This window comes from Gastrolobium bilobum, unplaced genomic scaffold (assembly GCF_033153095.1).
Source record: "Gastrolobium bilobum isolate Gb01-03AN ecotype WA unplaced genomic scaffold, APGP_CSIRO_Gbil_v1 utg16919, whole genome shotgun sequence".
Classification (NCBI taxonomy): Eukaryota; Viridiplantae; Streptophyta; class Magnoliopsida; order Fabales; family Fabaceae; genus Gastrolobium; species Gastrolobium bilobum.
This window is the reverse complement of record NW_026897069.1, coordinates 46836-59230: the sequence shown is the minus strand read 5'-3', so window position 1 is coordinate 59230 and position 12395 is coordinate 46836. Positions and strand designations below refer to the sequence as shown.

The following is a 12395-nucleotide window of genomic DNA, read 5'->3' as shown; positions in this document are numbered from 1 at the left end:
TGACTACCAACAGTAGGATGATAAGAACAAAACAACTCAGTACGACAAGCCATATGATCAGTTGCACCAGAATCCAAAATCGATGAGGTTTTAAAATCAGTGCAAGAAGCAAGAAGAGATATAGAACGTGTGCTCTTACCAGATAAGATCGAAGAACTATCATGCTCGGCCATTCTTTAACAAAAAAAGTTAACAACCAGCGATAAAATCAACCAAACAGAATATCAAATGACCTCTGATCAGAAAAATAATTACAGATCCAGACAGAAGACAAGAAGACGAGAAGAATGGTGGTGGTCCGGTCCAAAAACACGGCCGCACGCGCCTCCACGCGCGGGAGAAAGGAGCTGTGCGTGGGATTCACTCGCCGGGAAAGGGGCGGCGCGTGAGAGCGCGTGGATGGGCTTCGCTGGCTGAGATTTTTCTGGTGTGGTCGTCCGGTGAGCGCGCACCTGTCTGTGGGTGGTCGCGGTTGAAAAGTCGCCGGAAAGTGGTCCAAACGGTGAAGACAGATCTGATTGGAGGCGGTCGGAGGTGTTTCGGTCGTTTGTGGCGGAGGAACACTGCGTAGAATGATAGATCGGAGGAAAAATAAGGTCAACAATGGTCCCCTTGGTCCAGAAGGTCCCCGGAAAAATTTTCCGATGGCGGCTAATGGCGGCAAGAGGCAAAGAAATTAGGGTTTTGTTAAAAAAGAAGATAATATGTGCGGAAGCAAAGCCCTCAGATCGAGAGCTCTGATACCAACTTGAAAAAGGGTATTCTAATATATTATAGAATTGTAAATAATCTGTACAAAGAGTTCTCTATTTATAGAGAATATTTGACCTACTTTTAACCTAATGGGCTTGGCCCAATACAACAAAGGGCTTGGCCCAATACAACAATAAAAAACTAAATAATAACTAAATCAATATTATTTACAACATATCTTATTTATAAGAATGCAATAAACACAAGTATGAATTATATCTTCTTCGTAAATTTTTTTAATTTATATCTTTTATCAATTATATGCTAAAAAACTACCTTGTGAATGTCATTGTTATGCTGTGAATTGTGATAAACCGAAGGAAAAAAATATTAATTTTTTTAAAATATAATTATTTTAGTTAAAATTAATATATTTTTTTTAATATTTAAAATAAATAAAAAATTCACTTTCTCACAACATAAGTTTTGTTTTCTTATCATAAAATATAATAATTTTAATTAAAATATAATAATTTTAATTAAAATAATATAATTTTATGTCCTTTCAAATCACCAACACCGGTACCCACACCGAAACGGGAAAGGGGAAGCGGAAAAGCACATCAGAGAGACCAAAGGAGCTTAACTCCATTGAGTAGTAACAAACTCTGCTTCATGCCTTTCACTAAATATTAATATTAATAAATGAAACTGCGTTCAGCATCAAAAAAAGTTACCAGCAACCTTGGTGACAATGAAGGTTAGTTAATTCTTCTTCATCATCCTATGCTTTTCTTTCTTTTTAGGTTTTTTGTTTTTGTTTTCCGACTTGCTGTTTTGTACGATGATAGCTGCGAGTCACGTGATCGTTTTGTTTTCCGGCCAAACATGCCATGTTTATACAACACTTGAAATTTTGCTTTGCTTGTAAAAATGTATAATCGAATTGTGCCCCGATCTCTGTGCAAGAAATTTGTGTAAAAAAGTTATATAAGAGTTTGGGTGTACAAACATCACCACCACCTTAGTTTTAATTTGTTAAATTGTTAACTGGAAAAGAATTCTCATGTTAGTAGGAGAATTCTTTTTTTTGTGAGATATCGAATTATGTGCAATAATTTTTTATTTTTAATAAGTGATTGCCCTGTCACATCTTGTGTCTATAGTAGCCGAAAGAATTCTCTTGCAACATTGAGAAAAAAAGGAGCCCATTGTTAATTTTTGTTACATGATTGTGAATTATTTCTAGGGTTCCTTGATTCGTTTCCATTTTTCTACATTTTATTATTGGTTTTCTTTTTCTGCTATGGCATGATGTTTTGAGTCTCAATAGTCTGTCATTGTTTTTATCAGTGGTTTTTGTGGAGCTAGAAACAGAAATCAACTCAGGATATGGAACCGAGTTTGTCTATGATCCACAGGGAGAGAAAACCGAGCCTGTAAGAGATGTGGTAGGAAGTGTTATTTCATCATTTCCATGTAATTTCAGCAATGTTCCCCAGCGATTGCGAACAAAGAGGAAGAGGAAATTCGATGAGCAGGAAGCACTCTCTATACCCAAGAAAAGGCTAGACAGTAGAGTCTTTGATGATTACTTGAAGTGAGTTACAGTCTAATGATTGATGATGTAAAAGGGGCAACATCAAAATTATAGCCTTGTTTTCTAAATATAATTTTTTTTAACAGGAAAATATGGAAGAGTTTCCCAGAAGATAAGAGGAGGCCCTTTGCATACTTTGACAGCTTATGGTTTAGTCTTTACAGGACTGCTTCATCTAAAGACAAGGTGCTGACTTGGATTAAAAAAGAACATATTTTCTCAAAGGCATATGTTTTTGTTCCAATAGTCTGCTGGTAAATGCACTCAATATCCTTTATTGCCAAAGAGCCTTTTTTTTTGCTTGTTAAATGTTAATCCAAGGAGTTTGTCCTTTGAAATCCCAATCTTGTAGGAGTCACTGGAGCCTTTTGATCTTCTGCCATTTTGGTGTGAGCTTGAAATCAACTACCAAATCGCGGTGCATGTTGTTGCTGGATTCTCTTGAAATGGCCAATCCAAGGCGGTTTGAACCAGATATTAGAAGGCATGTCTTTGTTCAAAATATCTATTTATTTAATTCAGGCATTATTATCCAGTCGGAGTATTTAAAATATGCAAGCTTTTGTCTTAATTTTCAGATTTGTACTAGACATTTATGAAGCAGGGGACAGGCCTGAGAGTAAGAATCTCATATCTCGAATTCCATTATTGGTGCCCAAGGTACTTATGACCCCTTCAATGATTTTCCTCCCCAATGTAACCAAATAACCAATGATTGAAGAAAAACAAATTACTGTAGGTGCCACAACAAAGAGATGGTAATGAATGTGGAAACTTAGTCCTCTATTTCATTTACTCGTTTTTGCAACGTGCGCCTAAGAATTTTACCATGAAGGAGTACCCTTACTTTGTAAGTTTTCTCTTTTGCTATTCTTGAAAATCATTTATTAAAACATACATTTTGATTCAGTTTAGTTTGACATTGACATGCTGCAGATGAAAAAAGAATGGTTTACCTTTGAAGACTTTGATGGGTTTTGTGGTAGACTTGATTCATTGAATTAGATGTCTCCAAATTTGAGTGAACTAGATCTAATATACATCTTGTTGATTAATTTACATTGCATACGGGGTAAGGGGAGATTTATTCATATAGGGGCAGACATACCTGGTTGTTTTATCCGGTAGAGAGAGTGCTCTCTTCCATGTTCATATTTATTGGAATTTCATTTTGTGCTGGAATTGATGTTTACAGTACTCGTTTGCTTTTTATTTATGCAGTTGTTAAAGTTATATATCTTGTTCAGATTTGGTAGGAGCAGTATTTGTGTTATGAGTTAATAAAATTCGGCAAAAATGTAGAGTTTAACAGATTGTTAATAATGTTATTGACGATATAATGAAATTGGAATATGAGTTTCAACTTGGTGAACATGATCTGTTTACGTGTATGCAAGACTTCATGGAAGGTGATGAAAAACTTTTTCTGCAACAGAGAAATAATACAGATAAGAAAAAAATGACATGGGGCGAATTTAACCTTTTACGAACTTCGTTCTATTATCTTATTTCCAAAACACATTTTAGGATACCAGTAACGTAATGCTAAGCAGAACTAATTACTATGCCGCATGATAGTCAAATTACTAGTGTAAGAGGAGACAGCAGTGCAACACTGACAAGATTTAGAATCTCTTTAGCACCTCTCTTTTTTAAGTTAAAAATTATTTTTAGGTTAAAGCTAAAAAAAAAAAGAGCTTTAGAAATAAAACTAGAAGTATAAATTTTTTAAATTAAAAGTTGTCCATTTCAAAAAAAAAAAATTGATACAACTTCAAAAAAGTTATTTTTAGGAGTTATTGACTTTTGATTTTTTTCTATTTTCACTTAAGCTTGAGTTGTTGGGTGAGGTTACATTAAACTTTTGGATTGAATTGATTCTTTACATGGTATCAAAGCTACAGTGTCCTAGGTTCCAAAATTATGGTTCCAAAATTTTATGGAAATGGAGATGATACTTAGGGATGACTAATCCATATGGAGCAATATTTTCAAACAAAGAAAACTCAAGAAGAAGAGAAGATGATAAAGGCTGAGGAGGGGCTTAGAGGTTTTACATTCAATTGGTATAAAGGCTCAATCCTAATGCATGTTGAAGGAAATTTGAGAAAGCTTTCATAAAAAAATATCTTCACAAGATTTGTTTGGCAAAAGATGTAGAATCGGAACCTCAAAAAGCCAAAATTTGACGATCAACAAAATTATGAGTTTGAGAAGCCATAAATTATCGAAGGAAATGAGAAGACCAAGATAGTTGCAGAGAAGCAAACAGTTATTGTTGTCATAGAGAGAAACATAGTTGAAAAGGAGGAGTTTGGAATTCACAAGGAACTGAAGAATCAAGAAAAATCACGGTAGTAAATGAAAAACAACCCCTTGATTTTGCATTAATGTAGAATGAAAAAGAAGTAATAGTGAGGAAAAAGGTTAAAGGAAGAGTATTAGGGGTGTTAACTGACCAAGACTATTACGTGTTATGAATATAATTATGAGTTTGTTTTTTTCTGATGTTACTTTAGATAACTTTATCTAATGTTCATCAAAACGACGTTGTTTTGGGACGGAGATCATAGTATTTTTGTAATTTTAATTTATTTCAGGGTTATAATAGTCTTTATCACTCTAATTTTTTATTTTTCAACCCCAAAACGACGTTGTTTCGATGAACATTAGATAAAGTTATCTAAAGTAACATCGGAAACTTTTTTCCCTATAATTATTGACCTGTGGCTTGGCTTGTTTACAAAAACTAAAAGTCTGGTTTAACCTGTTTAAAAAAATAAGACAACAAAAATTTATCCAAACAAAATATACAATCAACAACACTAGTAATTCCATAAATATTCATAAATTCAATGTATATCCAAATAGCATAATATAGAACAAAATCATTCAAAAAGTCTGTTTAACCAATAAAATGGATGAAATGGATTGAGGAGAGAGAGAACTATTATAAGTAGTATAAAAAATATAATATAAAAATAAAAATTAATATATTATGCCAGCTTGAGAGGCTTTAAGGCCGAGTTTTTGAATTGGAGCTTGGGGTCTTTTTAATAAACGAGCTTTTATACAAATCCAAGCTTAATTCCAACAACTAATTTTAGACATATAAGCTCAGGCCTTCACGTGCCGAGCCAAAAGTCCCTGATTCGTTTATCACCTCTAAGGAAGATAACAGCGGCTCTGATTGCGTAGGTGCTGGTGTCGCCATAACCACCAACAATGCTAGTTGACCCACCACCGTTGCCAGACTCACTGAACGCAAACTGACCGGACCTAGATTATGATTGAGTCTGGCCCAATTCATCAAGAATAGAAGGGGAAAGTAGGGTTGTGCATGGGTCAGGTCGGGTCAGGTTTTTGTCCGACTCCACCCAACTTGATTTTTATAGGTCAGGTATTTTGACCCGGCCCGCTTTAATTTTATCCAAGTCAGGTCTGACATGGTTTAGATTTTGTTGAACTAATTCAGAACCGGTCGGATCTGACCTGACTTAGTTTTTGAAGTGAGTCAAATCTGACCTGGCCCGTTTTTGACTTGGTTTCCTCACAAAATTTTGTCGAAATTTCTACGTTGCAAACGACGAAAATTTCGTCACAAAATTATTTTTTCATCGGAATACTTTTTGTCGAAAAGAGACGAAATTTTTTCTCTAATGAAAATTTTTACAAAATTAAATTTCCTATCAAAATTTAGTTTCCGTCAAAAGTTTTAACGAAAATGATTTCTTCCATCAAATGTTTTAAACGAAAAAAGAATTCTGTCAAAAAATTTTACGGAATGTTTTTCGTTCAAAATTTCGATGGGAATGTGTTCTGACGAAGATTTCGATGAAAATTGTTTCGAGGGAAATGTTTCATCCGAAACTTTCGAAGAAATTTAGAATCTCCAAACAATTTTGATAAAAATATTTTTTTCGTCAAAATTTTTTATCGAAATATTTTTTGTCAAAAACTTTTACGAATTTTTTTTACAGAAATGTGTTCCGTTGAAAATTTTGATGAATATATATTTTATCAAAAAACTTGACGAAAATATTTAGTTGAAAATTTTAGATGTAAATGTGTTTAACTAAAAATTTTGACAAAAATTTTCTTTTGTCAAAAAATTTAACGAAACTTTTTCTGTCGAAAACTTTCGCCGAAATTTGAAATCTGTAAAGAATTTTGATGAAATTTTTTCCATCAAATTTTTTTTATGAAAATGTGTTTCGTCGAAATTTTTGATGGAAATTGTTTTGAGGGAAATGTTTCATTCTAAACTTTCGACGAAATTTAGATTCACTAAAGAATTTTGACAGAATATTTTTTCCGTCAAAATTTTTTATAGAAATATTTTTTGTCAAAAAATTTTACGAATTTTTTTTACAGAGATGTGTTCCGTTGAAAATTTTGATGGAAATATTTTTTATCAAAAAACTTAACGAAAATATTTAATCAAAATATTTCGATAGAAATGTGTTTCGCTAAAAATTTCGACAAAATTTTTTTTGTCAAAAAGTTTAACAAAAATGTTTCCGTCGAAAACTTTCGCCGAAATTTGAAATCTATAAAGAATTTTGATGAAATTTTTTCCGTCAAAAAATTTCGACGGAAATGTGTTTCGTCGAAATTTTTGATGAATATATTTTTTTGTGAAATATTTTCACGAAATTTAGATTCCGTAAAAATATTTGACAGAAAAACTATTCCGTCCAATTTTTTTACAGAAATATTTTTAGTCACAAATTTTGATGAAAATATTTTTCGTCAAAAAATTTTGCCAAATTTTTTTATTAAAATATTTTCTGTAAAAAAATTTTGACGTAATTGTTTTACGTTAAAACTTTTCTTTTAATGTAATTGTGATTCTTTTTTTTTTCACATAATGGGTATGGGTCAAGTTTTGGGTCAATGAGCCAATATTAAAACAAGTCAGGTCTAAAACTGACTCAAATAAAAGTGGGTCACTATTTAAACCAGTTCAAAAAATATAGGTATTTATGGGTCAGGTCAAGGTCGGATCAAGGGCAGGACAAGTAAATCAGCTTTTTTGCACACCCCTAGGGAAAGATAGTAGGTTAGAAAGGAAATCAGGTACCAAATAGTGGTAGTTCAGTTGTCGCATGAGAGCTAAGCAGGTGGGGTGAGAGCATGTGTTCGAATCTTCCCAGTACATCTTTGGGAGGGGTTTAAAGCCTTAATCTTGGACCTGCCTCGAATCGGATTAGTTACGAAGCAATGAACCGATTGAAATATTTCAAAAAAAAAAAAAAAAGGAAAGAAAAGGAAATCAGGTAAAATCGACCCAACCTAGATTATGATTGAGTCTGGCACAATTCAATACAAAAACAGGGGCATATTTGTCTCAATATTAAGTGAAGCCCAAATGAATTTTCAGTCAGTCTAACTCAGAAGCAAGGGCATGTTTGTCTTTGAATTAGGGGAAAATTAGGTTTCTAAGCCTTACCTGTTCTTGCAAGTCATGACCAACAACTACTTTTTCATTTTCACCAACCAATGCTTCACTGTTTTCAACGCTCAATTTGGCGTAGTGGGCATACACAAAAGGTACTTATCTCTGAACAAAATGGGTCTCTCCGTATTAATCTGACCAATATTAGAGATCCGACCCAAACTCTATCTTTTTCAGCCTCTTCCATGATCGGTCAATCATCAAGATCGAAAAACTTTATTCTGTTTCTGCTCAAGTGCAAGCGAAAACTCTTTCGCCAACATGTATTGTTGATTAGGGATGTACATGCACTCAACTATTTGCATTGTTGTTTTTTTGAGTTTGATCAATCATCCAACAGATCTAAGTCAATGGATAAAATATAAAGATAAAGGCTCAAGATGTGTCTGAGAATTCTGCTTTCAAGTTTCTTTTCATGTCTTCCATTGCTGCCAATGGAGAAACAATTCTCTCACTTCCCAAAGATTATTTTGTTAACAATATATGTCACCAATTTGAGGTGATATTTCATATTGGTTCTTCTACAGCACTTGCGGGTTCATCATTTTCAAATAATGTTCTGGTTGGGTTTATATCTTTTTCTAAACTAATGATTGAACTTGACTTGGTTGTGAACTATGTTAGAGGAATAATTCTTTAGATTCATGAAGATTTTGTAATTAGTGCTTATGTCACTTGTCTTGATATAACAAAAATAGTAACAAAAATCTTAGGTTCTAAATTCTACTTGGAATTTTCCCTTACTCTTCTAGTAAGATGGCTTCAATTTGGCTTAGTTCTCATCGTGTTACATGCTCCTAGTGTCGAAATGTAATGGTGGCATTAATGTAGAATGTGACGAATAGAAGGTTCGGTTAATTAAAGGAGCCTCTGAAATTATCACTGAAGAGAGCGAGTCATTCCTTGATTTCATGATGTTAGCATGTCTGAATTTTATTATTGTGCTCTTCAAGTGCTTTCATTTTTTGTTTCAAAGAGCCATACGTGGGAATCAAAGATGTGCAATGGGATCCCGATGAAAGTTATCATACTTCGGGCATACATGGCTTCCTAATATTTTTTTGGGTATGGCTCATATTTCACATTCATTGCCGACCCATGGTTGACTCATTGCCAACTCATTGCTGACTCATTGTATTTTTCTTTTCTTAGTAGTTTGAGCTTAGGCCCATGAATAACTGCTATTTTAGGAGTTTCCTAAAACCTATTTATATTCCCTTGTAAGCTGAGTGATTTGTAACAAGTGTCAGTGAGGCAAATAGAGTACAGACAAGCTGGACGTAGTCTACATTTGATGAACAAGGGTAAATCACTATGTTGTTGTCTTCTTCCCTTTCTATTTTCGGTTTTTGATTTTCGATCTTGAGTATGCGTGTGTTAATTTCCAACATTTGATATCAACATCTTTGGTTCTATGACCGGGGTTCCTGTGATGGCAGATTGAGGTTTCGCGATTCGGGGGTTTTCTTGGTGTAGAGAAAACTGCAAAAATCTGGAAATGATGTCGACTGGACAATCACGGATCGAGGTTGAGAAGTTTGGTGGAAAGGGGTTCGAGTTATAGAAATTGAAGATGGAGGCTTTGCTCGTTCACAGGGAGGTGTGGTACGTGATTGAAGATGAGAAGCCATCGGTACTTGTCGGTGACGGAACGTCCGAGGCAAGCGAGTCGAAGAAGTTGAAGGCATGGATCAGTGACGAGCAAAAGACGCGAAGCCTAATCTAGTTATGTCTGGCAGATAATGTTCTGGTGAATGTAACTTCGGAGAAAACCACAAAGGATCTATGGACGAAGCTGAGAGGTCTTTATCAAAGCAAGTCACTCGTGAACAAGTTGTTCCTGCGAAGGAAGTTGTACAATTTGCAGATGAGTGAAGGTGTTGGATTTTTGAGCTGCTCTACTGGTGTTTGATTTTGCGAGCATTGCATGCACGGGAAGCAAAATTGAGTGTCTTTTGAATCCATAGAAGGAAAAGCTTAAGGGATCTTAAACCTGATACGCAGCAATGTGTTTGGGCCCACGCCTGTAGCGTCACATGGAAAATCAAGATATTATGTTTGTTGAACCATAGGTCAAGAAGACTATGTTTATGAAGTTTTGATGATAACAAAACACCAACAAGTACCAGCGTAGCTCAACATGAAAGCTCCTAATGAAAGGCATGGCAACAAGTTCTAAAAGGCACAAGAAGCTTATAACAAAGTGCAAAGTTGAAGAGAAGACTCAAATTGACAAAGTCAATGCTCAAGTCAAAATTTACAAGCTAAAAAGAGTACAAGAAGGCTCTATATGACTCTAAATAGACAAAGACTTGAAGACCAACGAAGACATAGCTCTATACTGTTTATATAGTTCTAACCTAAGTCATAGAACTTAAAGGATTGAGTTTATTGAGTTTTATCTTGGAAGTGCAAAACTAGATTATAAACTCATATAGGTGACACATATTCACTATGATCATGCATACAATGTTCACACACATCAAGAGTTGTTATGCAAGTGTGAAACATGATCATACATATGTTAGAAGTCACTTAGAATCGTTTAGAAGTCACTGGAAATCATTAGGATGCATTAAAATTCGAAAAGACGGCATGAAAATTGATTTCTGCATAAAAATAATCAAATACTTTTTGCAAAGTAATCGAATACTTTTATGGGTAGAAAAGTAATCAAATACTTGATGAACAGTAATCGAATATTTTCTGGGTTTGAAGAAGTATTCGAATACTCCCCGAAAAGTAATCGAATACTTTCTATTATGAGTGACTTAAACTGGAAGAAATTCAAATTTTTAGATGTCCAACGGCTATAAACAATTAATAACTCATTGGGCACCTATAAATACACATCATTTGGGTTCTAAACACAAGAATTAACACTGAAAAACTCAGAATCAAAGAAATCTCAGAATTGAACCCATATTGGCTTGCTTTTGCACATCCTTGAGAAAAATCTCAATTACTCTCTTGTTTCCTAATCTTTTTTTGTTCTTTCTTTTTTGTTTGAACGTAGAGAGGTGACTTTACATCTGTTTAGCAAGAGTGAATTGTTGTAATTGTTGCAGAGATAAGTGGAGTGACCCTAAAGGCTTAGGTTAAGTGTGATCAAGGTGTGATCATAGACTTGTAAAATTCCAGTTGTAAAAAGGTTTCTTCAAGCACCTGTTGGAAGCTTGATGATAGTGAAAACGATCAATCTTAGTCTGGACGTAGCTCTCAAGTGGTTTAGAGAGTGAATCAGGATAAACCCCAGTGTGATTCTTCCTTACATTATCTCTTTTGATTTCTATCAATTGAATTTCATTTTGATTATTGATACATGTTATATTGAATCTAGATGAGGGTTTATGATCATTACTTTTATGTTCTAATTCGTTCTTATATGATTTCTTGAAAAGGGTGGACATAAACATTGAAATTCTTCTATTTTCCCTTTCAAATTTGTTCTGTTGCATATTGCCTTTGAATTGATGTTATAAGAATTGTATTAATTCTGTTTTATATTGGGAAAAAGCTTTACGATCAATAAATTTTGTTTTGGTTGAAGTTGTATGTTAAAAAATTGATTTTTTGAATTGTTTCTTGAATTAGAAGTAACACACAATTCACCCCTTCTTGTGTGATTGTTTAGCCATCTTCTCTTTTCAATGTTTCTTTTACTGATGATTTTTCATTATATGTGTGGTTATATTTCTTGCACAGTTAGGATGAAGTATTCGATAAATTCCGCAAGTTCAAGGCTTTGGTGGAAAATTAGTTTGACCGAAAAATCAAGGTGTTGAGAACTGACAATGGAGGGGAGTTATGTTCAACAAAATTTGATCGGTTCTGTACGAGCAATGAGATTTCAAGGCATAAGACTACGCCTTACTCACCTCAACATAATGGGGGGCAGAGAGGTTGAATTAACCTCTCATGGAGAAAGCACAAAGTATGCTGAGCGGTGCAGGCTTGGCAGCTGAGTTTTGGACGGAAGCAGTGACTACTGCTTGCTATTTGAAGAACAGATCTCCTACATCGAACTTGAAGGAGAAGACTCCCTATGAAACACTATTTGGGAAGAGGCCAGACATATCTCATGTCAGAGTTTTTGGTAGTGAGGCATATGTGCATGTACCCAAGGAGAAACGAAGCATGCTTGACAGTGATTCCGAGAAGTGCATCTTTATTGAGTACAAAGATGGCGTCAAAGGGTACAAGTTATAAAATTCGGATACTAAAAGTATAACTTACAATAGAGACGTTCTGTTAAGTGAATCTAAGTCGAATCATATTTTTTCAGAAGCTCCTAAAGAGCTATAGACGGTGGAGTTAGATGTGGGTTTGAAAGAAGATGCAGTAAACTCATAGGTTAGAGTGGAAAATTCAGATTCTGAAGCTACTGAATATAATGGGATAGAAGATAAAGCTTCTCAAAATTGAGGCTGAGGTTGAAGCATCAGTGCTAAGGAGGTCCACAAGGGAAAGAAAACCATCTAAGAGAATTGTGATAATGATGAGAATTGTGCCTTGAGTATTACAGGTGATGATCCAAGCACTATAAAATAATCTAGGAGCTCGGAGGATGCCAAACAGTGAGAGGAAGCCATGAAAGATGAGATGAAGTCTCTGATGAAAAATCAAACTTGGAGTTTGGAGAAA

At 34.5% G+C, this 12395-nt stretch overlaps 1 protein-coding gene across 1 annotated transcript; it reads left to right on the top strand.

The window, feature by feature from the left end:
* The first annotated feature begins 1286 nt into the window (after nt 1-1286).
* On the top strand, nt 1287-3492 carry LOC133303842 (probable ubiquitin-like-specific protease 2A). The gene is made up of 7 exons (XM_061503811.1): nt 1287-1453; nt 2047-2293; nt 2380-2547; nt 2646-2777; nt 2872-2953; nt 3033-3143; nt 3230-3492. Exons 1-7 carry the CDS (start codon nt 1399-1401, stop codon nt 3296-3298), a joined length of 864 nt encoding a protein of 287 aa, XP_061359795.1. The 5' UTR covers nt 1287-1398; the 3' UTR covers nt 3299-3492.
* Nucleotides 3493-12395: the final 8903 nt, after the last annotated feature.

What these genes read in the sequence shown, in the direction of transcription:
- LOC133303842 (XM_061503811.1), top strand. Translation starts at nt 1,399, where the DNA reads ATGAAACTGCGTTCAGCATCAAAAAAAGTTACCAGCAACCTTGGTGAC. An exon ending in TTTGTTCCAATAGTCTGCTG is followed by an intron (nt 2,548 to 2,645) that starts GTAAATGCACTC and finishes CCAATCTTGTAG; the next exon opens with GAGTCACTGGAGCCTTTTGA. An exon ending in TTCCATTATTGGTGCCCAAG is followed by an intron (nt 2,954 to 3,032) that starts GTACTTATGACC and finishes AAATTACTGTAG; the next exon opens with GTGCCACAACAAAGAGATGG.